This window comes from Tupaia chinensis, unplaced genomic scaffold (genome assembly GCF_000334495.1).
Source record: "Tupaia chinensis unplaced genomic scaffold, TupChi_1.0 Scaffold000057_1, whole genome shotgun sequence".
NCBI lineage: Eukaryota > Metazoa > Chordata > Mammalia > Scandentia > Tupaiidae > Tupaia > Tupaia belangeri.
The window spans coordinates 2,194,135-2,218,066 of NW_006159515.1; the positions used below are offsets into that span (position 1 = coordinate 2,194,135).

A 23,932-nucleotide genomic window follows, 5' to 3' on the forward strand; every position below is an offset into this window, starting at 1 on the left:
GCACGCACTCCCTTCCGGGGTTATTTCTAAGCCACCAGGTCCGGGACGCGAACCACGGTCGACTACGTGGGAGTCCAGCGACATAGCCATTACACTAACTGCTGGTTCCCCCCAGAATAATCCCATATTCTTAGCAAAAATCGGAGTCAAGACCAATCCCCAGAGGCATGTACAAAATAACAAAATTGAAAGCTATATACTATCTAGGGCAAATACACACACACACACACACACAGTGTATACATGAGATCTCTGGCCATCTTTATATAATTACCAGAATGTCATACCCCTTAATCATAGACATGAAAAACAGGAGGCCAGTAGACATTAAAGAATACAAATCTACCACACTCCAACTAGTTAGTGTGTTGGAAAGGATGAGATGCTGTGTTTAGCTACCAGCAGTTTCTTCTGAGCACACTGAAAGAGTAACCAAAGCAGTGGCACCACAGCAAACAGTCGGTGCTGCAGTGTGAGTGCTGCTTGCTTTGACAAAACAAAGACGCCATTCCTTGAAAGACTAACTAAAAAACTGAAAACTCCGTAATTTTCATCATTCAGTATAAAACTATACGTTACATGAAATATCTAACTTCTTTGCAACAATATTTTATTCACTAAAAATATTCTTACCACTTATCTAATTAAAAGGTGTTTTTCCTTTAGCATGTTGGCACAGGGCCCGGCAGAGTCAGTGCTCAATGTGTCGTTGTCCCTCACAGAAGTGTGGGGCCACCACAGACCTCAGGCACGTGGCCATGGCTGCAGTGCTCTCCCTGGCCAGTCAGGTCCAGCGCTCACATGGCCATTTGTTCCCTACCTTCGGATGGGGTGAGGTGAGCAGTGCTCAAGGAAGAAATACCACAAACAGAGCCATGCTGGCCAGTGTCACAAGCATCATCTTTGTCCTGTTTTACCTCAAATCCTTCCTCCCAAACTGATGCAGTTTTAGTAAGTATTACACAGACCTTGGAATCAGAACCTTCCCATGAACAGCTCTTTAAAGATACTCAAATATTTTCATCTTCTACCTTGAGAATTCAAGAAACAGATAGGGACTACCAAATACAGTTTCCTGAGTCCTGGCATCAGGTCTGCTCCCAGTATTCTTACCAATAAATGCTAATTTCATGCCTTCTTCATGTTTCTAACCTAAGGCAGCTCCCAACTCTAGTAAACCAAGAGTGTCATCTTTGTCCTGTTTTGCCTCAAATCCTGATTAAATTTGACTACATGGCAGAAAAGAGGTCACAGTTTGTTTTTCAAAAACTCCAATAAGCAATGGAGCTTGTCCTGGTTGATAAAAGTAATAAATGCAAAACCATGTGTTTTTTCTTTTTTTTTAAATGAACACTGCCCTAACAAGAAATCAGGGTTTCAATTAGCTCAGGAAGCAGCTGTTATTTCTATTATAAAAATCACCAACAGTCTTATACCTGATGTGGATAGGCATCGCCTGAACCCATTTGCCTTTTGTTCTGGTCGAAGATAATCCACAGCTGGCTGTCAAATTCTGATTCATATAGTAATTCACAAAGTAGCGGGCAACTTGGAGTTACTTCCCCACTCTTGGGCTAAAAAAAATAAAAATGATTACATGGCTCACATATAATTCCTAATACATATTTTTAATATTACTGATGAGAGCTTTTTCATTAACAAAATTAAAAATACTTTCTGTGGTAAAAAAAATTTTAAATGCAAAACATCTAGTATTCTGGCTCAAAAAAGGCACTTCTCTTTTACATACTTTTAAAAATATAATACTATATCCCCTAATAAAATTATAAATATGTTCAGTACATCTGTTATAAAATTGAAATCTAATAATAATGGAATCAATCACCTTCCTGATGTTAAAACCAAATTCATATTATGTTTCACTGTCACTTTTACTGAAATCTCATTGGACCTATCAAACTCTTTACTTCATTCCAGTTCATTTTTTTTTTTTTAAAGGATTTTTGCCATAGGGCTCCTATACTAACTTAAGAGAGCCCAGAGAAAGAAACAGAGAGAGAAGGAAAGTGAGAAATCCACAACACAATCCCTTCTACTCCATTCTCTTCTTGGGATTTTGGGCAAGCACACAATAGGTGCCTAGTATATTTTTCAAGCTGCCAGGCTTGGAACTCAAACAGCAGAGTTGGTCATGTGGAATTCAGCACCTTAACCAGTAGGTCACCTGTTGGTCCAGTCTCAGTTAAATTTTGCTCTCATTCCACCCAGGAACTGGTTTGATCTTCCACTGTCTGAACCTGCTTCACAGAATGTAGGCAGGCCCAGGACCACAACTGAAAGTAGGAGGCATTGGTGATGTTAAAGACTAAGGCTCAGAGGCAGGTTGTCACTAAACTATACTATGTGACTTCATACCTGAATGGTACCCTGATGGTTGCAAATCATGACTGCCTAAAGCACAATTCCAAATTAACCAGTGATAATTACTGGATTCCATTTTTTTACACATAGCATATACACTGTCCTTTCATTTTTAATCTTATGATTCATAAACAAAACACAAAGTCCATCGTAAGGATGGATGTTTTTATGGAGACACTCACTTGATGAAAGCTGTATGTCAGGACCATCTCATAAAGTTGACGATTATTTGGCAAAACATCTCTTGATCCTAATGGTTTCGTCTTTGCACTCACTGGGCTATAATGAGGCAATTGCATGATTAAGAATTCATATAATGAGATGAACTATAAGCAACAAGATTTATAATAGATTATAAAAAAAGACTTGCATATTCCTGAAAACTGTCCTTTTCAGTATACTTTGTAATATTTTAGTCATTAACTTATATAAGCCTTAACTGACTAAATCAATACATAGTTTAAGTTTGCAATAAAAACTATAAAGTTTCTTTTTTCATGAAAAAACACATTTTGAAATGTTGACAATAGTTCTTAACACAGCCAGATCCCAATACTAGGGTGACAATACTGAAAGATATTGCTGACAGTACTGAAAGATACATTTTAATTAGAACTCTCCTGTCCAAATTGATGGCGGAGCCACACATACATAGTACAGGCCACATCAGCTGGGCCACACCAGGCCCCGTGTGCTGCTCAGCACACACCAAAGGCCACTTGGTGCCAATACTGGCTGAGGAAACAGTTAAGTATGTTACTATGAAGTAAGTTACTAAGCTTCAGATTGGACAAAGGAGAACACTGAGATTAAGATAATTTTTAATGTAATTAAAGATGTCAGTAAAATGTAAATTTTGTTCCAATTTTTGATTTAAAGAAAAACCTTAAGATAATACGGGCTGGATATACCTTCCAAAGTTGGAGGTTTTTTGTTTTTTTTTTGCCATAGGGCATGTGTACTCACCAGAGAGACTGAGAGACAGAGGGAAAGTGAGAAATCACCTCCAAGGGACAGGCCACCTGCAATCCCTCCTCCTCAACTTTCCTCTAGGGATTTTGGGCATGGACACATATGTGTGTGGTGTGATTTCCACCAGGTCTAGGATTTAAACCGTGTTTGGCTATGTGGGAGTCCAGTGCCTTAACCACAATGCCACCTAACTAGTCAGAGGTTTTAATTTTTATTGATAATTCTACCAGGTTGTCAGAAAAGTCATGATGTATTTGTTCTATGTTTATCAAAGGTCATTTATTTATATAAAAAACAAAGGTCAATCAATGACATACTGCCCATTTTGCATGAGAACCTTTTGCCATCTTTCAGTGAACTTCCTAATTCTTTGTTCAGGGAGGGACCTGTCTTTATCAGCGAGAAATTGAACAAGTTGAATGTTATACCATGTAAGGAGTTCTGAGGGGAGAGAGAAACAAGTGCAAGTCTGATGGCACAAGGTCAGGTGAGTATGGTGAGTGTGGCAACACATCTTATCTACGCTCCAATAATTTTATGGTTGATCAGACTTGTGTGTGGTCTCATGCTGTCATGATGGAACACAACTCCTTTACATCAATAAGCTCTGGATGTTTCTGGATGATGAATTCGTTCAAACTGTCCAATTGCCTGCAGTACACGTGCAAACTGATTGTTTGGTTCCTTGGTAGGAGCTTGAAAAATACCTTTAAAATTCTACCACACTGAGAGCAAAACCTTCCTCTGATGAATGTCTGCTTCTGATGTTGTCTGAAGCAACAAGACCGTTTGCACAACACACTGTTGTAAACAATCCACTTCTAATCACCAGTTATCAGTTATTTCAAAAAAGGATCATTTTCCTCGTGTTTAATGAGCATATCGCAGATGTTTATAGATGCCATCAAATGAACTTTGAGCTCAGGAGGAATCCAAATACAGAGCTTGCTTACGTATCCCAGCTTCTTCAGGTGGTCATGAATACCTGAATGATAAATGTTCAATGTTTCCGCAATCTCTCTTGTCATGTAACATGGGTTTGACTTGATCAATCCCTTTATTTTGTCATCATCAATCTCAGTGGGGCTCTCTGACTAAGAAGTGTTGTTGAGATAAAAAAAAAAAAAATCACTAGCACAGTATTTCCTAAACCGTCCTTGGTTCTTGTAGGGCATCGCCACATAAACTTCATGCGACATTTCAGAAGCTTGACATGTATTCTTCCTTTTATAGAAGTCAAACAGTAAAATATGATGAAAATGGAGTTTGGTCTTCACTCTTCAACTTGTAAAATCTCCAAAACTCAACGAAATTGCTTACTTTTTTAGAATTAAACTAGCACTGTCAGCTGTCGAATGACATAGCAATAACATATATGCAAATGATGCTAGTACTTCCAAAAATGAACGAGTGTCATCTGTTGTAAAAATGCAACATGTTGTAACTTTTCTGACAATCCAATGGAAAGCATGATTGTATAATTGTAACTCCAAGTGATTATTTGCATGCCCTTATTACCAGGCTTCATGCTGATGTGAGTTAAGGTCACATTAAACAACACACACCAGGACTCTGTAACAGTGAGAGTGTGAATGTAGCTGGGTGCCCTGCTCTCAGAGTGAAAGCTGCTGGGGCACGCAGAGACAACTGAAGCTTCTACTACTCGATACACCTTCCCAGGGCTATGGTTTCTGAGAATGACTGGATAAGGAGTCACAAGACATTATCTAAGAAAATGTTAACTTGTTATTTTACAATCAGAAATATAAAGGTTAATACCCACTGATCCTAACTAGTCATGGCTGGAGTCACTTACCCTCTATCCCTAAGCTTGTGGGTTGCTCAAGGGGACAGTGAGGGGAGAAACTGCTGCCAGGGATGCCTTTGGAGACCTGGGAGGCTTCCTGGGCTCAAAGTCGGACAGTGAATTCACATCTTCAACATTAAGATGTAGTTAAAGAATAATTAACCCCTTTTACAGAAGGTAAGAGATACCCACGATCAATATTTAATATCTGCAGCCCCGAAAGAAAGGAATGGTACCGTAGTGTCTGGACCCAGCTCTTCAAAGTTATGCAGGGAGCCAGATCTTCGTATTTCAAGGAGGACTGAACGTCGAAACGGTTGATTCCTTCTGATGCATGCTACAAAGGAGATTTATCAAATTATAGTTTCTCAAACTTAAAAGAATATAAATAACATTTAGTAGCAAAATTAAATATGTCTAATAAAAAGTTTATCAATACCAAAGAGGAAAAGCTACCTTTTCGGAACAAGTAATTTCCCCCATTAAAGTTTAAATCTAGCCAATAAAATTATTTTTCAAATTGACATTAAAAATTAGAGAAATGTCGGGACCAGCAGTTGGCATAATGGCTATGTTGCTGGACTCCCATGTAGTTGACCGTGGTTCGAGTCCCAGACCCAGAGGCTTAAACTCACGCTGGGCACGTGTGCTTGTGTGCCCAAGATCCCGAGAGGAGAATGGAGGAGAATGGATTGCGGTGTGGCCATCCCCCTGGGGGTGATTGCTCACTTTCTGTCTCTTTCTGTCGCTTTCTGGTGAGCACAAATGCCCTATAGCAAAAACCTCTCCATAAAAAAAATAAAATAAAATAAAAATTAGAGAAATGTCAATGAACCTACAATGTTTAACTGAGGAGCAGTACACACAATCCCATGGAAGGAAACAGTGTAATCGATATTGACATCACTGAGACTTGCCCACCAACGAGCAATGCAAAATTCAATTGCTTTCCCACCCTGCAAAACAAAAAGAAGAGTAAATTGTAATATATATACATCTCTTTTCCTCAAATTACAGAATACAAATGCTAGCTATTACAGGTCAACTCTAAGCTTTTAAATTTTCCTATTTGTGGCAAGAAAATTCAAAGAACTTCTATCAACTAAGTGACAAATCACAGCTGCACAGATATAATGCAAGTACTTAAAGACACACAGCTATTTACTCAGAATCCTACACTTTTTGTCATGAAAGAGCACCTCGTGAAGGCAAATATAATGGAATGGTAAAAACCAAAGTGGAATAAAAAGTGAGGACCAAAAACAGTGAATTAGGAGTAAAGACAAGAGCAAGGATGTTACAACTTTCTAAGGCAGTGATAGATACAGTTGAGTTTTGGGCTCACAGCCGTCTGGTAACCAAAGTAAGATGGAATTATGGTCATTAACATATTTCTCCCTATTATGAAACATAAATAAGGGGCCAGTTGGTGGTGCAGTGGCCCCATATGGGAAGGAACTGGGTTCCTGTCTTGGGACCCTCTCTGGCCCGTGGAGTGGGAGGGCATGCATACACGTACATGGTCCAGGCTAGCTGGGACTGGCACAGATTGCAGCATGGGACATTGGTAGGGTGCCTGTCTCTCTCCTTCTCACTGAGGAGATAAACTTTAAAAAATTTAAAAAAGAAGAAAAACAAAGAAAAGAAAAAGTTCTAGCACTAAGTTTTAAACGAAATATTCTAGTAATCAGTGCATTAAGAACATTTAAAAATATGAATCACGTAACACTAACTTGCGGAGTAAAGATGAAACTATAAACATGAGAAAGAGGGGCAAGAGCACCTAACCAACTGAAAACACAAAGCAGCAAGTCTGAGAAAGAGCATCATGACATATACCCTCTACGGCGGAAGGACCAGTCATCATTCCTAACACTACAGATAGGAACGGAGATCTGCCACTATCTGAGGTAATTCAGACATGAAGCAAATTCATCTAGTAGATTGTGTTTTTAAAAATCAAATGTGGCCCCCTTCATTGAGCATTTATCCAAAAAAAGTTTCGGAAGGGAGCTGATGAGGTTCATATATGCAGTGACACAAAGAATAAAAACTAAACAGAATAATTAGATGGGTCATTTAGAATAATAATGATTCTTTATAAGCTCTTATAATTTCTTGTACTTTTCAAAGAGCTTTCACTAGTATTCTCGTTTGTTCTTTGTGGAACTGGAGGTAATACACTAAGTGAATCTGAAACCACATGGTCCTAGCTGGAAAACCTATTGCTCAAGATGTGACCTGTGAAGAACAGTAGACAAGTCACGATTTAGAAAATGTGGTAGATTCTTAACAACAAGGAGTAAGAAAATAACCTAAGGATGCTGGGTAGTGGCACAGAGGTAAAATGCAATGCTCTGCAAAGCTGATCACATGGGAAGGTCCCCAGTTTGCATTTGAGTTCTCTCTGAATACACCAGGTGTGCTTATGATCTGAGGGTAGCTGAGAATGGGGTAGGTGTTAGTATTAACCCTACTGGAGGGGGGGGAGGGGCAACCTCATACCACAGCAGTTAAACACCATGTGTAGGGAGGCAGGCACCACATGACTGACTGTAGTTCAAATACCAACCTCAGAGGTTTGAAGAATATGGTGGGCTATGTGCATGTGTCTAAGATTCTGATGGGATAGCTGACCATACCCTGCCAGAGGACAGATGCCCAGCCTCCCTGTACATCCCCCTCAAGTACACGTGTTAAAAAAAATAATTAAAAAATTAAAAACTCTGTTATGAGTCTTGTCTGTGTCTCTCTTGCTCATGGAAGAAATAAATATCCTTTTAATAATTATTACAAAAAATCAAATTCAAATACTTAGTCTCAGCCCATACCAAAAAAAAAAAAATGGCCTTAGGATTTCAAATTGTAATTAAACGTACTAGGACAGGAAAAGCTTCGGTCAGTGTGCCTTTTTCTGGAAGAGAACAAAACTTGTAGAATTCATGACTTCGATATGCTCTTTGTTTCACAAGCTGTACTGCATGCAGAACGAACTTGGCCGACACTTCAGAAGAACATGAACACACTGTAACTTCTGAAACATGAAAGAAAGAAGCAAGTTTTAAACTGAGAAGACTTAACATGGATGTGTTAAGGCCTACTTGTTTAGGGAATATATTGAGAGTAATTGATATATTTAAGTGAAATCTATACATTTCCTTAAAACAAAGAATCAAGAGAACATTAATGAAGCTAGGAGAGTGGAAGATGTTCTATGGCAGATAAACAGCCTGGTATTAGTATGCACACCCACCATACCACAGATACCAGGAAACAGCAAGCTGTCCACAGATGTACACACAGTTATCCTTAGGGAAGTCTAAGATCAGATACCTTGAAATCCCTGACTTCCTTCTGTTTAGTTGAAAACCAATCAATTATACTTGTGGAAACCTCTATCTGTTATCATGCTTACATCCCACTGCATCTATACTTAGGACTTCCTGAATAATCTACCCTAGATTCTCCCTCCTGGTCTGCTCCTGACTGGTTTGTTCCTAGAGGTCTGAGTATCACAAACACACATTTAGCTTGACTCAGAAGCAGAGCTGGAGGCAAGACAAATCACTGGGCAGATCAGAGGCCTCTCTAGAGAAGAGCTGCTCTACTTCAAGGGAAGTGAAGCAAGGCTTTATCCTCCGGTTCACAAAGGCAGGCGGACACAGAGCTCTAGGAAGCACATCACAAAGAATACAAAATCTGGTGTTATGACAAAATTTCTAATTATCTTAAATAAAAATCATTTGTCATACATTTCTAACACTGTTAAGTGCTCTGAGCTACTTCTATTCTAGATCATTTTGATATACTTTTATTAAAAAAAAACAAACAATTTTCACACTGACCAAAATAAATCATATTTAGGGCATTACAACTGCTGACATCTACCATTACATAAATGATCAAAATCAATATTAATGAACTATGGCTTTTTACTCTTTATTATGATTTGTGCATTTTATCAGAGCCTTGAGCTGTACAACTCAAGGTAGCCTTATGTAAACTGTATCCTAGACTGTCAATGCAGAAATTCTGATTCTACTTGCAGAAGTACTGTCAGCAGTAAAAATCTATTTCCAATATGTTGTCTTTTTTTCCTGAAGAGATTTTTGCTATTGTTTGCATGTGCTAACCAGAGAGACAGAGAAAATGAGAAATCACCCCCCCTGCCCCCCCAGGAAGGATGGCTACACCACAATCCCTTCTCCTCCATTCTCCTCTAAGGATTTTGAACATGTATCCACATGTGCCTGACATGAGTTTCAAGCTGCCAGGTCTGGGATTCAACCATGGTGGGCCATGTCATAGGCCAGTGACATAAGCTATTATGCCACCTGGTGGTCCCTATATTTCCAATATGGATAGCTGAGATAAAAGTAAAGGTAATTGAGAAACCTCATCTGGGAGGGAGAGTCTGGATCTGAATCCAGACTTTGAAGCCTAAGCCTTTCTACTTTATGCCACTTCCCTTTCACCTAGGTTATTTTACATATGAAAAAAAGCAAAAGGTTTAGACTATACACTCTGAAGGCACCTCTGAGAAAAGGCCCCCAAGCAGGGATCTTCTCTATGCAGCTCACCACCTCTGCCTTGCCCTTTGAAAAGTCCTGTCCCAAGGTAGGATGTTGGTTCCTGAATGAGTCTAACTCAACTTCTGATTACCTTCAGGCTACCAATGCTGCAGTAGCTCCATTATCACCCAGTGTGCAAACTGAAAGATTAAATTTGACCTGGTTCAAGTCACTGCTTTAATTTCTAATGCTGGGTATTTGTGACTTTGCTCTTACCCAGTTACATAAAAACAAGAAAGACTTGCATTTCCTGTGACAGTAAGTGAAAGACAGATGGACTGCAAATAGACAGATGATGAGAAGACAACATGTAGACCACAAAGACAGCCAGCACTTCCAAAATCAAGTCTCATATGTGTGAATTCGATATTTCATTTTCACTGAACTCTCAGAACAGATATACCTATATTTACATAAAAGGACAAAAGTACATTTCTAAGTCAACGTGCAAAAGTATATTCCTAATAATGGTACCTACCCTATCTTATAGGATTCTGATGGGACCAGATAAGAAAGTCTGTGTGTCAAGTGTCTCACAGGTGCCCAGACCCAGTAAATATTCGATTAAGGCTACTATAATGTAAATTGGGTGATGCTTTTTGGATCGCTCACGTTTGTTTCATTCCCTCACTGTACAAGAGATATGACTGCCTTCAGCCACCTTCGTCCTGACATCTGAATTGTAAATTACTCAGGCTATGTAACTTGTGAAGGACGGTATGCTGTACCCACAACCTTGTATGCAAGAGTAAATGACTTCTCTCACAGGACTGTAACATATCATAAACGGCATTGTTTTAGGCAAAAACTAAACCTTAAAGTCCTGGAGATGCTAGGGTGTTTTATAAACTTCCAATTTACTAATAGAGCTACAAAGATAAAAGCTGTATTTCTAAAATCCTAAAAATTTAACAGTTTGAGGTATAAGCAATTGCTATATTAATTAATTTATAATATTTTAAAAAAATAATTCAAGGTATTCTAAGTTAAGACCCTGAACAGTAAAACATTTTAAGATGATGAATTGCATGAAATAGTGCAAAACAGTACTGATCTTAAAGTTTGGAACCTAACAGTAAATCTAGGGAGCCAAACACATATAGCATTAATTATGAGAAAAGTATGTGTTATAGATATATGAACTTGATGTAGTCTTACTAATTACAAAGATAAATGTAAAGAAAGATAGCTGGTAAAAAAAAAAGAAAGAAAGATAGCTGGTTAAGTCAGACTGTAATTTTACTTACCAGCCCAGGTTGCACCCTCAGGAACCTCAATAAAATGCCTTCGGATCTGACCGGGTTTAAAATGTACATCTGTAAAGGCTAGATCATAATGTGATGACTCATTTACCCTGAAAAATCAATAGAAATTATTAAGTGTTATACTCTTATAAAGATAGCTTTATATAAATAAGCCTACTGGCACTCTAATTTTTTTTTTTTTTAATATATGCTCATTAGAAATAAACACAGGGACTTAAAAGCTGGACAAGGCAGTATGTACAGTAGTATCCCACTTTTTGCAACATTGGTAGAGATAACCTTTGGATGGCAGAGTACAGACAATTCTTCCTACTTCTCTATTTTATAATTTGTAAGATACATGTACACAAACTATTTTAAAGCTCTTTCTTTTTGTTAAAGAAATTCTACATTTATAGAATTTTCCAGTTACCAGAATCTAGACCATAGTTAGTCTTAGGTATTAAAATTACTGTGATTGTTACTGATACTGTCTTATAGCTATGAGACTGGTCTTCGATTAAGCCCCTTTTAATAGCTTCAAAGAATCCTATGCTTGATTAAGTCACTATGCAGTATATTTTGGATGGGAAATCACATTTTGTATGCTGTGATGATGCTTAGGGAAAAAATGTAAATTAAGTTACAAAAAAAAAAAGTTTCAGAAAAAAAAAAATCCATTCGATGACTGCAGTTAAGATATATAGCCCCAGCTAGGTGCTACTTTATAGAATGCCTAAAGTTAGACTTGTGTTCATGGAAATGTATATATCAGCTGTGTTTGCTATGAAAATATTTAGATTAATTAAGATCTTTAGTAATTCAATAAAAAATGGGGGGGAAACAGTATAGAAAGTAAACATAGATATCAGAGACAGTGTGGGAAGAGAGTGGGAGATGGCAGAGGGTAAGAGATAGGGAATGAAGGATGGGGGGGGGGAAGCAAAACATACAGGAAACAAGAAATGGAAGATCATTTGTTGACAGTAACATGTATGTTAATGTGCTTGATTGAGACAATATACAGTGTACTCTGGATGGAAAATCTCATTTTATATGCTGTAATGATGTACAGTGAAAGAATGTAAACAAATTTAAATTAATAAAAAAAGAATCCTATGCTATGAAACATTGAAGAAAGACCAATTGCTTTCAAAGTACTTTTTAAAGAAATCATTTAAACATTAAATTCATGTGTATAACTACCTGCTATGGAGCACGAGATAAATTCTTGTCAGTACGACAAAGATTTAATACATGCCTATACTATGTAAGAGGCATTGTTATCGTGAGCTGGAAATATAACAATGAATAAAATATAATCCTTTGCCCTAGACAATCTAGTGGGGAAAGAAAAACCATTAGGGACACTTAACATAATATGCTCCAGGTAGACAGGAGGTGTTAGAAAAAGAGAAAGAGTACTAGGTTCACTCAAAGGGGCCCAAGAAAGAATCCTGAGCAGGACAAATGCACCAGCTGACTCCTGAAGGTTTTATACATGACCTCGTCTAGATTCTTCCTGGACTTCTAGGGAATATATGGCAGAGAATTAAACTGTTCTGCAATTTTTATGTTTATGTCACTTTTAAAATTTAATCTCAATCTCATTCTATGTTTCTCATGGGCCAAGAGCCATTGCATATTTAACAAAGAAACTGTTCATTTATAACTTTCACTTGTTTCCAGCACTCTCATGACCCCAATCTCACCTTTTTCATCTACTACATAATTTGTTTCACTTATACTGTATGACAGGTCTCTATCTTAGAAAAAATAAGAAAGTACAGTCCCCGTGCCTTCGGTCAAGACATAAATCAAATAAAAACTTCAACATATTGGCTAAAGTCTGTCCAGAGCACGTAGAGTGCCATAAAACAAAAAGAAAAATTTCCCTTCCATCACCTGGGATGACAAGGAATATGCCTGACTGCTGAGTTCTGAGACAGGCAAGGAAGGCAAAGCAAAGGAATCAGCTCCACAAATCCCTAGGAAACTTGATGTGCTAGCATCAGAGTTGCTTAAGATATGCTGAATGGAATGATGGGGAACACTGACTGGGGATGTAATTGTGAGGGATCATTGCTATTTTAGGAAGCCTGAATTTGATCCTTGGAGGTGCCACTGACACATTTTAAGCAGGAAGTACCATGACTGGATTTGAGTTCCCCGGTTCTAGGGTGGACAAGATGGAAAGGTAAGAGTGTAGAAACAAGATGACTAGAAAAGTGGAAGAGCCAGGAAAAGAGAGAGCATAATCCCAGACATAAGAGCAACCAAAATGGTAGAGGTGGGAGAAGACAGAGTGATACTGTCAAATGCTGCACAGGGATCAGATAAGATGAAGGCTAGGAGGTCCTTCAAATGGTCACTGGAACCCTGGCGGAGCAGTTCCAGTGGATGTGGGGCAGACCCCTGGTGAAGGCAGTTACTCTCACAGTTAAGGAGGCTCTTAGTGGACTATGCTCATTTAATGATACATGCTGAAAAAAAGAACCAAGACTAATTCCTAGTTACCTGGCTCTAGCCTAGTTATTTTATAGCAGCCCAGACTACTCCAAAGACAGCCATTACAAATGCAGATGGAACAGTGAGCTGTGAATAACCTGATACTTACTTTGCTGCTATAACGGCAGTGATTGGAACTCTGAACAGAGGACCTGCATTAGGAGACGCTATGTCATAGCCACATACCTTCAAAAAAAGTGGTAAATTTCAATATTCACAAACATTTTAAAAGAGAGAGAGAAAAAAAGGTACAACCTATTTAGAGAACAAATTAAACTAAACTTAAAGGCCTAAAGCATAAGTTGCCACCAGTTTCCTGACACTGTGCCACATAATTGTAGCAAATAGCCTAAACAAAGACATGGGTAATAAGCTTGGCTGATACAGACTGGTGGAGAAGCGGGGCAAGTACAAAATGATCTGGGGCCCTCATGTGACATGGGAGGGAAAGGACAGCACAACAGAACCATGTCATGGGTTAGTCTCTCTCTAGCTGTCATCTGCTTAACCTGGGTTGCAGTTACCTTGAATGCTGAGAAAAGGATCTATTAAACACCTGGTAAGTAGTTGCACAAAGTAGCTAACTGCTGAAATGGATCCCAAACAAGTTGGACCAGTTGGGCAAGTAAAAAGCTGTTTCTTAGTAACAAAGAAATACATTGCAGATACACCTGAGATAATTTATTTTGGACTTTTAAACATGATAAAGAGCAAAGAAATTAAGAATGAAAATATGCGAGTACCTCTGTATAATGCAACCCCTCTCGCAGGCCCCTGGGGTCCACACGAACATTTATGTGTCTACATTGATTCATGAGCTCCAAATGGCTGGGACACTGGACCCAAGACGAATTTGATGTTAAAGCTAAATGAAGCTGAAGGGATATTTTTTCAGAGTTTTCTGGCATTAAAAAGATCAAAAAGTTAAAATCATTATTTTCTTTTTCCTTTTCTTCCATTTACAAAAGTTCTATTTTCTCTCCAGAAAATTTAGCCACTGAGTTTGGTCAGCTATAAAACACAGTAGCCATGGGCATCCAGTCAGGCTCCTCCTTATATTTTCGCCTACTTGTAATCCACTTACACTGTCATCAAACACTGCTGCGAACTTAAAATAAGGGATTTAAGTGGACATTATTCATTACTGGGTGCCAACAATTGAATATGACCAAAATAAAGACAGCCAAACCTATAGTGACAAAGTCTTCCTGTTACATCTAACAGAGCACCCTCTGCAGTTTCCCTGGCTGCATCTACTTCCCACTCTCCAGGTGAAAGTTCCATCATATTCCCAAGAAGTAAATGTGGGAAAGAAAAAAAGCTTAATATTTTATTATCCACAGTGTAAGAAACCATAGGTCACAGGGGCTCATTGTATTGTTTTCCTCGGTAGTCAAGATGCTAACTGAACTGCCACTGTACTGGGAGCTCTGACTGCTCTAATTTTTTCCCTTAAGTCTCTGAGATTTAAAATAATCACACTGCCAGTTCATGCTTGCTCTTCAGAACATGAGGCCCAAATGCCTTGCTCTGTGATACCATTCACTTGAACCACAAATTGCATTCACAAGTTTCTGACTACTTCAGCTACTGTGGGCCTATTACATACCTGTGTTTTCTGGAAATGTAGGTTCAATGCCAACACCATGATCTGAAGGTGCAGTCACCTGAACAGGGTCTCGGAGGTAGATGCCACGGTTATTTCCAACAGTAACAGTGAAACCTAATTTATTAGCAAACGATGTATTCTGAACGAGGTAGTCATAGGCTTTATCAACCTAATTAAAAGAATATAAACAGTTAAGATGAAAATGGTTGGGTCAAGAAGACACTGTGTTGTAAATTATCTATCAATTTGAGTTCAACTGTGGTAAAGTACAAGCTAAGAGTCAGCTGCTATATTTATTTCTCTAAAGTACCCAGGACCCCAAATAAGGGCAATTATTTTCTCACAAAAGATCAATCTAAAGTACCTCTGGAGACACTTCCCACTTCGCTTCAGTAATTCTCAAGTGACCAAATTTAGGAACCAATCCATATGCCATTACAACTTACCAGTTTTTTTCCCCCACTACACTTCCTTGCTTTGAATTTCCAATCTTCACATGTCCTCTGTCTATTGTATTTCTGTCTTAGCTCAACAGACTTGTCCTGATGACAAAATTTGTCATTTTGTTTACAGTTCTATTAAGGCCATGTAATTTAGACTTTATATATACTGGATTGCTATTATAATAAACATATTATGCTAATAATGATCTATTTTTTATAAGCAGGAAATAATACCTGAATAATACCATGTCCTTGGGCAAATACTTCTATATTATCAGCTTTCACTGCAGTGTTTTCTAGAGCTCTTCTGACTGAATGAACTGTGTAGTCCACATTATTAGCTTTCAGACCTAGAATTTAAAAACAAGGTAATAGTGTTAGTGAGCTAGTTGCAATTTTTTTCACATTAGTATGACAACATGTAGTCTAATTTTAATTTTTTTTTTTTAATTGCTGGAGGGCACATGTACTAGTCAGAAAGAGGACACCACTCAATGGGATATGATCACACCACAATCCTTTTTCTTTCATTTCTCTATCTTATTAGGATGTGGGACAGAGGTCTCTGACATGTTTTTCAAGCTGCTGGGGCTAGGACCTGAACTGCAGTCAGCAATGTGGGATCCAACTCTCCATGCACAGTATTAAACTATTGTGGTACTGGGCTGGCCCTGTCTTGTATTTCGACACTCATTTAGTTCTTTTTTTAAGTTGGGTTAAACAGTCAGACTTGAATTGCATCACACAAAGACTTCATTCAACAATTGCTGCATGCCCAGTATTGGCTGGCATGAATGCAGCCTGTGAAAAGGTAACATAAACACATGAGGCAGATATCTACAGGCATTTGAAGGGCATTTTCTTTAAAGCAACACTAGTCAAACAATATGTTTGCTGCCAGAAGTTTTCAACTTGGTCGCATGTTACAAACACCAGGGAAACAAGCTAAAAAGGTATCATGACAAACCAATAAATCAGAAAGGACTAGCTCTCATGGTCTGCTAATTATTTGAAGCTTCTCAAGTGATTCCAGGGTATAGTCAGGTTGGAAACTACTGTTCTATGGTGAGAACATTGAGACCGCCAGTTTGTAAGCTGTGTATTACTGATTTTTTTTCAGAAACAGAAAGCAAGTGCTACAAGTTATTGTTCTCTTCAGAGCTTATCAGACACAAATACTTAGGGCACTGGAAGAAACAAACAGCAAGGACATGGAAACATCATGCTGCTGTAAGAGCAAATTAAGGAAGTTACTAATTTGGTCAGTCCAAAAAAAGTGAAGGTCCATCAGGAGAACTAATAGAAGAAGTCTTACTGAATGCACAGAAGTTTGCAAGGCCAGAAAATGACAGAACAGACTTCTAGGCAGAGAGTGGTGTACCCAAAGATGGAAGCATAAGATCTTGAAACATTTGGTAAGGCTGAACAGAACTAGAGATGAAGGTAACAGTCATGTCAGGATCCATCCTAAGAGTTTGGACTCAAACTGGTAAGTGATGTGGGAGCAACAGGGGCCTCTCAGTGAGTGGTATGTAAATTCTGTTTGTCTCGGCATCTCTCTAGCAGCAGTGCGGATGGACCTCTTCCAAATGGGGAGACAGTGGGAGAAGGAAACCACCACAGTGGTCAGGGAAAGGGTAAACAAAAGAGGCAGAGGAGAGACAAGACTTAAGTAGGGGACACTTCGAAGGCGGGAGTGGTGGCTAACTCTGAGTCTTAGCCAATATCAATGATGCCCTGTACAATACTGAACCCAACCCAGAAGTCTAACTTCTTTACTTCCTCTTGCTCCATAGCATCCATCACCTACTAACATGTGTAAATAGGGTTTTATTTTGTTTAAAATGTCTTCCCTAACTATAATATAAACTCCACCGGGTGGTATTTTTGATGTGATAGTCACCAATTTAGCCCCAGAGCAGAATTACTACTTGCTAGTCATTATCAGCAAATAACTGTATTTGGTGGTGAGTGAATACATTTAAACACATTAACTATCACACACATTACTTTGTGCCAGGACGTTACCAATTCCACCATGTTCTCAGCATGAGCGCCATCAACCTGCAGTAAGGGACATCAGTGACAGGCAGCATCCTTACCTGACAGCATCAGGGCGATGCCCCCACATGCATTGGGGGAGGACATGGACGTCCCATTCATCAGCTGAGTCCCCCTCAGTGTCCAGTTAGGAACAGAAGCGATGGCTCCACCTGGAGCACTGATGCTCACACCCAGGGCCCCGTCAGCACTACACAGAGAGCACCAGAAGTCTGCTTAGGTTGGTGAAAGGTGGGTATCTGTGGCACTCTTACAAAGGCCACTCATCAAATCAATTACAGTATAATTATACGGACTATTTACAGTGATTAGAAATTGTTATGGGAAATCAATGGAGGAAGATAGCCAGCATGGCTATTTCCCATTATGGAACATTTACTTTTTCCTTAGAGCAGATAGAAACCTGTGTGTGTGCGTGTGCATGTGCATGCGCGCGTGTGTGTGACAGACAAAAGAGGGAAAATGAATGCCACTGTTAGATTCCTTGATGAATGTACTTCTCCCTATCTATAAGCTACATTTTTTCTTTTTATTTTTTTGCCATCTGGAAGACATGTGTACTTGCTAGAAAGAGAAAGGCGAGTGAGAAAACAACCCCAAGGGGGGATGGCTATGACACAATCCTTGCACACGTGCCCAGCATGATTTCTGAGCTTCTTGATCTGGAGCTTGAACTGTAGTTGGTTGTGAGTCCAACGCCTTAACCACCACGCCATCTACTGCCCCCTACAAACCAACCACATTTTTCCAAAGCTCCCAAAAGACTGATGAAATTAATTTTAGTAATATATTTTAGTTATGTATTTAGTAATGTATTTATTTAATGGGACATATTCAAATATTTCATTTCAACATATAATTGATAGAAGTTCAAATGAGCAAGTTTACATCCTATTTTGTATAAAGTCTTCAAACCCTGGTGTGCACTTCACTCTTCTAGCAATCTTTTTTTGGAGAGGTTTTTGCTATATGGCACATGCACTTGCCAGAAGGACAGAGAGATAGAAAGCGAGAAATCAACCCCCAGGGGGATGGCGACGCTGCAATCCCTTCTCCTCCATTCTCCTCTTGGGCACGCACGCACGCCCGGTGTCAGTTTAAGCGACCGGGTCCAGGACGTGAACCGAGGTCGGCTACATGGGAGTTCAGCGACATAGCCATTATGCTAACTGCTGGTCCCTAGCACTCTCCACTTAGGCTAACTGCATGTGACTCATGGCTGCTGTACTGGTCAGCTTGAGCCTATTAGGATGGGTCAGCTGAGGGCTTCAATGAAGCAAAGTGCAATGGGTTAAAGTCCTTAAAATCATGATCACACCTGTACAACACAAACTCTGTCTTTTGTTCCAAGTAAAGAAATAAAATAACAGCATACTAATTCCTTCTCCTTGGAAGAGAGGCTACGAATGTCCTTGATGACTGCAAGACTCTCCCTCTACCATTCTTCCTCCAACTGAGTGAACAATTTTTATTTTTTGCTGGGAACACTAGGTCAATTTAGTTTCACTTTTATAGACAGCTGAAAGCAATGCCCATATCTTCCTCCTAGAACGGGCTGGTGGCATTCTTTTTAGTGAATAACTAAGACAATTATTACTAGGTATAGGTAAATTATCTGTTGACCTGTAAAGATTCACACATTACTGATGGACAAAAGCAAGTTATGAAGGTGCCTGAAATGCATGATCTCTCATTTACACATAGGAGAATGCTAAAAGGATGTACACATTAAAATGTCACCGTATATAACAAGATCATGAGATATAGGGTGGTTTTTACTTCCTCGTTTGTACTATCTCTATGTTCACAATGAATATTGGATATCTTATAACTGGAAAAATTAATTGGGAGAAGTCATGACTTCTTTTTATTACATTTTCAAAGTTTATTTCAAACTGGAAAATAATAATAATAAAGTTAAATAAAATTAAAAATATAAAAGGGGGGGCCAGCAGGTGACATGGTGGTTAAAGGTTCTGGTCTCCCACATGGCTGACTGCTGTACAAGTCCCAGATCTGTTGGCTTGCTTCCTCACTTTCTCTCTGTCTCTCTGTTTCTCTCTGAGATCAAAACTGGAAAATAATAATAATAAAGTTAAATAATTTTTTAAAAGTTTATTTATTTCTGCTATGAGAGAGAATGTGAGAGATGGGGGTGAGGGAGAAAGAGAGAGAGACACATACCCTCAACAGGGTCCTCCTGCTGTAACCCCTCCCAGCCTCAGACTGAATCACAGGCACATGTGTGCAGCTAGTGTGTACAAGGAGATCCAGGAGAGTGAACCTAGGACTCTCCCATGTGATCTCAGCACCACAAAGCACTGCATTTGAGAACCACAGCTGGCCAAAAGACAGGAATTCTGACTGCTTCTTGCTGCTCTTTATTAATTTCCACCAGTCTCTTAAAGTAACTTATTATAAAGCACTTATAGATATTTAAATCTAAAACTGGGTTTTAAGAAATATGCTTCCTTAAAATTAAAAAGAAAAAAAAAGGGTCAGTGATATTTTTCATCTAAATTACAATATAGAGTAAAACTTTAAAACCTGTTTCTGCTGACCTTACTCAGTGATCTCTCTGTAAGAAATATAACACACTTACCAACAAGGAAGTCAAGCAGTAGCTACATGTCCACAACAGTGCTGACAAAAAGGCAGTGTTTTTTTGACTACTAAGATTATATTCTGTTGTTGTTATCACAATTATAATAGTTATTCTGTTCAGAGAGTAGTCAGTGTTTTATACTTCATAACCGTACTTGGTTTAAACATTTTTTCTTTTTTTTTTTATTATCATCATAATCTTTTTTTTTTTTTTGAGAGATTTTCACTGTAGGGCGCGTGCGCTCGCCAGACAGACAGAGAGAGACATAGAAACAGAAAGCGAGAAATCACCCCCCAGGGGGGATGGTCACGCCGCAATCCCTTCTCCTCCATTCTCCTCTCAGGATCTTGGGCATGCACGCACAAGCGCCCGGTGTGAGTTTTAAGCCACCGGGTCCGGGACACGAACCGCAGTTGACTACGTGGGAGTCCAGCGACATAGCCATTACGCTAACTGCTGGTTCCCTCATCATAATCTTCTTTATATTACATTGGATTACATATAACTTTACAGTGTATTACATTGTTTTTTCAAAAGGGAATGCCATGGGTTTAAACATTTTCTAATACTTTGTCTTTACACTGATTGTAAGACAAAACTTAAAATTTCAAAATCAGTATTAGAAGAGAATAACAAGTTTAATAATTCTTTTACTAACTGAACATAAAGTACATAAACCTCTGTTAACTCCTGACTATATCCTCTTACTCAGTAACATGAAGGACAGTCTATGGTGACTGTATATGACAAAACTTTCTGATCTACAGAGACTCACAGCCTGATGGTTTTAATAACAAATAGCTGATAATAAACTACTGAAATAAGATTTTCTTTAGAAGAAGAAACTACCTAAAGACTAGGAAGAAACCTGTAACTCACAAAATTAAATTGAACATTATTAATTTCATCTGATCCCAAACAAGATACTGTTGCCCTATAGACTCTCCCTTCTTCTCTGTCTCCTGACATCCTATCCATCCTACAAGCCCAACTCCACAAAGAGTTCAGTGACTGCTCCCACCTCTAGTCCCATCATCCTAAAATGCCATTTGAGCTCAGATTATAACCTGTTCATTTAGACCTTGCTCATTGTGGGCACTAAGGTATCTGCTAAACTGAATTCAAAGTCTATTCTTTTTCTTAATGAACTCTACACAGAGGTAAAGGGGTGAATGAAAATGGGCTTTATACTTTGGAAGGTACCTATACCCACTGATATCATAATAAGGATTATATATGGGACCAGCAGTTAGCGTAATGGCTATGTCACTGGACTCCCATGTAGTCGACCTGGTGACTTAGAACTCACGCTGGGCGCGTGTGCGTACGTGCCCAAGATCCTGAGAGGAGAATGGAGGAGAGGGGATTGTGGCGTGGCCATCCCCTCTGGGGGATTATTTCTCGCTTTCTGTCTCTCTGTCTCTCTCTGTCTGGCGAGCATACGCGCCCTATAGCGAAAACCCCTCCAAAAAAAAAAAAAAAAACGAACAAAAAAAAACACAATATAGGTATGGAACCCTCATATTGTGATACTTTACAAAGCTTAGGGCTTTTGTCTCACCAAAGTTCAAATACTGAAATAATTTAAAACGAGGCCATTGCTACTTTTTAGATAACCAAGTCCTTACACTTTTCTTTAAATCTCCATAAAAGAGGAATTACGGATATAGGCTTTAGAATTTATACTCAGAATAGTTATATAATCCATCTAATGATAAAGATCTGTATTTAATTATCTATTCCTGAGATTACTAATTAAAATGAAAATGGTGGAAAAAAGTACAAAAAAAAATCAGTAAAATTATCTAAAACTCTGTACCTCCCAACCATGTAAGTTTAACCAAGTACCTGTGGTGGTCCCATATACAACTTACACCTACCTTGGGCCCCTGGAAGACCACGTGTATTGGTTTGCAGGTAATTTCTCCCTCAGCGAATACTCAGCAACCATCATATCAGGAGAGACATAAGCACCAACACCTGTGGGACAAATTCCTTATTAACATATCCACTGTTGACCTGAATAAATTGCTTAATTTCTCTAACTAGGTCTTTCCCTTGCAAAATGGAAGGATAGGAAAGTTTACTATGTACTAGACATTATACTATGTGCTTTGGTTTTGGATATAAAAATAACTATCTTCCAGGATTATCACATAGATTAGAGATAATAATGTACCTAAAAGTGTGCATGTGTGGCTCTATTAAGTTGCTTACTTCAGTCTACTTTAAATAGCAATAAATTCTAGATGAGCTGTTCTCTTATTGTACTTGACGTTTCTAAAAGATATGGTTTACACTTTAGGTCTACAGTGCCTAGCATACAGCAGAGATACAATCACCAGTTGATTACCTGTGTAATGTGATTTTGTTTTCAGAAAACTAACCTATCACACTGGATGTAGTTCCACCTGGACAACCAACAGTAGAAAGGCATGGGCCATTATTTCCAGCACTTGAAACATAAATTATATTGTGCTTCCACACTGCTTCATTAATTACTTCACAAATTCTCCTGAAAAAGAGGTAATTAATTCCTTTGAACATAAAAAAGTGTCCCATTTCCCAAGAACTATTTACTATAAAATGAAAAACTTTCAAACATGATTTACATAAAAAAAAAAGAGTTCCAAATTGCTGAACTAAAACAGTAGCTATAAATAAGGGGTGTGCACTGGAATCACTCAGTAGACATTGTCAAACCATAAATGCTCTGCCTCCATTCCCAAAGATCTGTATAGCATAAAAACTTGTTCAAATATATGGTTACATAAATCCTGGCACATCCACTTTTGGTGGAACATGATATGGTGGTTTCATTTCCATCTCCTGCTTAAAGCAGTCTATTCAGAAAACACCTCAGGGGATTCCCTACATACATTCATATATATATATATATATATATATATATATGGTTTTGACTAGGAATTATTTGACTGAAAGAACTAGTATCTAAAAAGTGAAGAGGAAATAAGGCAGTAGGAAGAACTTAGGAGTGATATATAAAAAGATATGCTTAGAGCTTGAGAGCAAACAATGACAACAAACAGCAACAAAACTTGCTGAAATTAAAGAATAAAGAGAAACCATGAAGAAGAAAGTTAATAGAAACAAAACAAACAAAAAAAACACACAAAGCTTTCCTAAGTCCAAAGTTTGAATGTGTGAGCAAAGAAAGAATATTAGGGGAAGACTGACTTTAAAAATATGTCTACAAAGGAGGGAAAGAAATACACTTTGGTAAATAAAGTGTGGCACAGGACTACTTCAAAGATGAAATAACCAGGGATGACAGGTGCATGTTACGAGGGCAGTAAAGTCAATGTGATGAACCACATGAAATCTAATACTATTTACCTAAGAAAATTCAGTCATCTGCCAATAGCAAACTATGGGGTTGAGCTTGGTAAACATTTTCATTTCAATGGAATTAAAAAAAATAAGTATTGGGAACCAGCAGTTAGCGTAATGGCTATGTCGCTGGATTCCCACGTAGTCGACCGCAGTTCGTATCCCAGACCCAGTGGCTTAAAACTCACGCCAGGCACGTGTGCGTGTGTGCCCAAGATCCCGAGAGGAGAATGGAGGAGAAGGGATTGCGGCGTGACCATCCCCCCGGGAGGTGATTTCTCGCTTTCTGTCTCTATGTTTCTCTCTGTCTGTCTGGCGAGCACACGCGCCCTACAGTGAAAATCTCTCAAAATAAATAAATAAATAAATAAATAAATAA

At 38.6% G+C, this 23,932-nt stretch overlaps 1 protein-coding gene across 3 annotated transcripts in view; it reads right to left on the reverse strand.

Moving 5' to 3' along the window:
- TPP2 (tripeptidyl peptidase 2) overlaps positions 1-23,932 on the reverse strand; it is an 81,617-nt gene that overhangs the window by 24,446 nt on the left and 33,239 nt on the right. For all 3 annotated transcript variants that reach the window (XM_006141512.3, XM_006141511.3, XM_014592319.2), the window contains exons 9-21: positions 22,590-22,717; positions 22,083-22,182; positions 17,639-17,787; positions 15,771-15,886; positions 15,094-15,262; positions 14,228-14,385; positions 13,594-13,670; positions 10,980-11,086; positions 8,041-8,195; positions 6,001-6,117; positions 5,398-5,498; positions 2,565-2,661; positions 1,437-1,574 (exon numbers count right to left, since the gene is read on the reverse strand). In XM_006141512.3, coding sequence (XP_006141574.1) covers positions 1,437-1,574; positions 2,565-2,661; positions 5,398-5,498; positions 6,001-6,117; positions 8,041-8,195; positions 10,980-11,086; positions 13,594-13,670; positions 14,228-14,385; positions 15,094-15,262; positions 15,771-15,886; positions 17,639-17,787; positions 22,083-22,182; positions 22,590-22,717 — 1,612 coding nt within the window. The remainder of the gene's footprint in view (positions 1-1,436; positions 1,575-2,564; positions 2,662-5,397; positions 5,499-6,000; positions 6,118-8,040; positions 8,196-10,979; positions 11,087-13,593; positions 13,671-14,227; positions 14,386-15,093; positions 15,263-15,770; positions 15,887-17,638; positions 17,788-22,082; positions 22,183-22,589; positions 22,718-23,932) is intronic.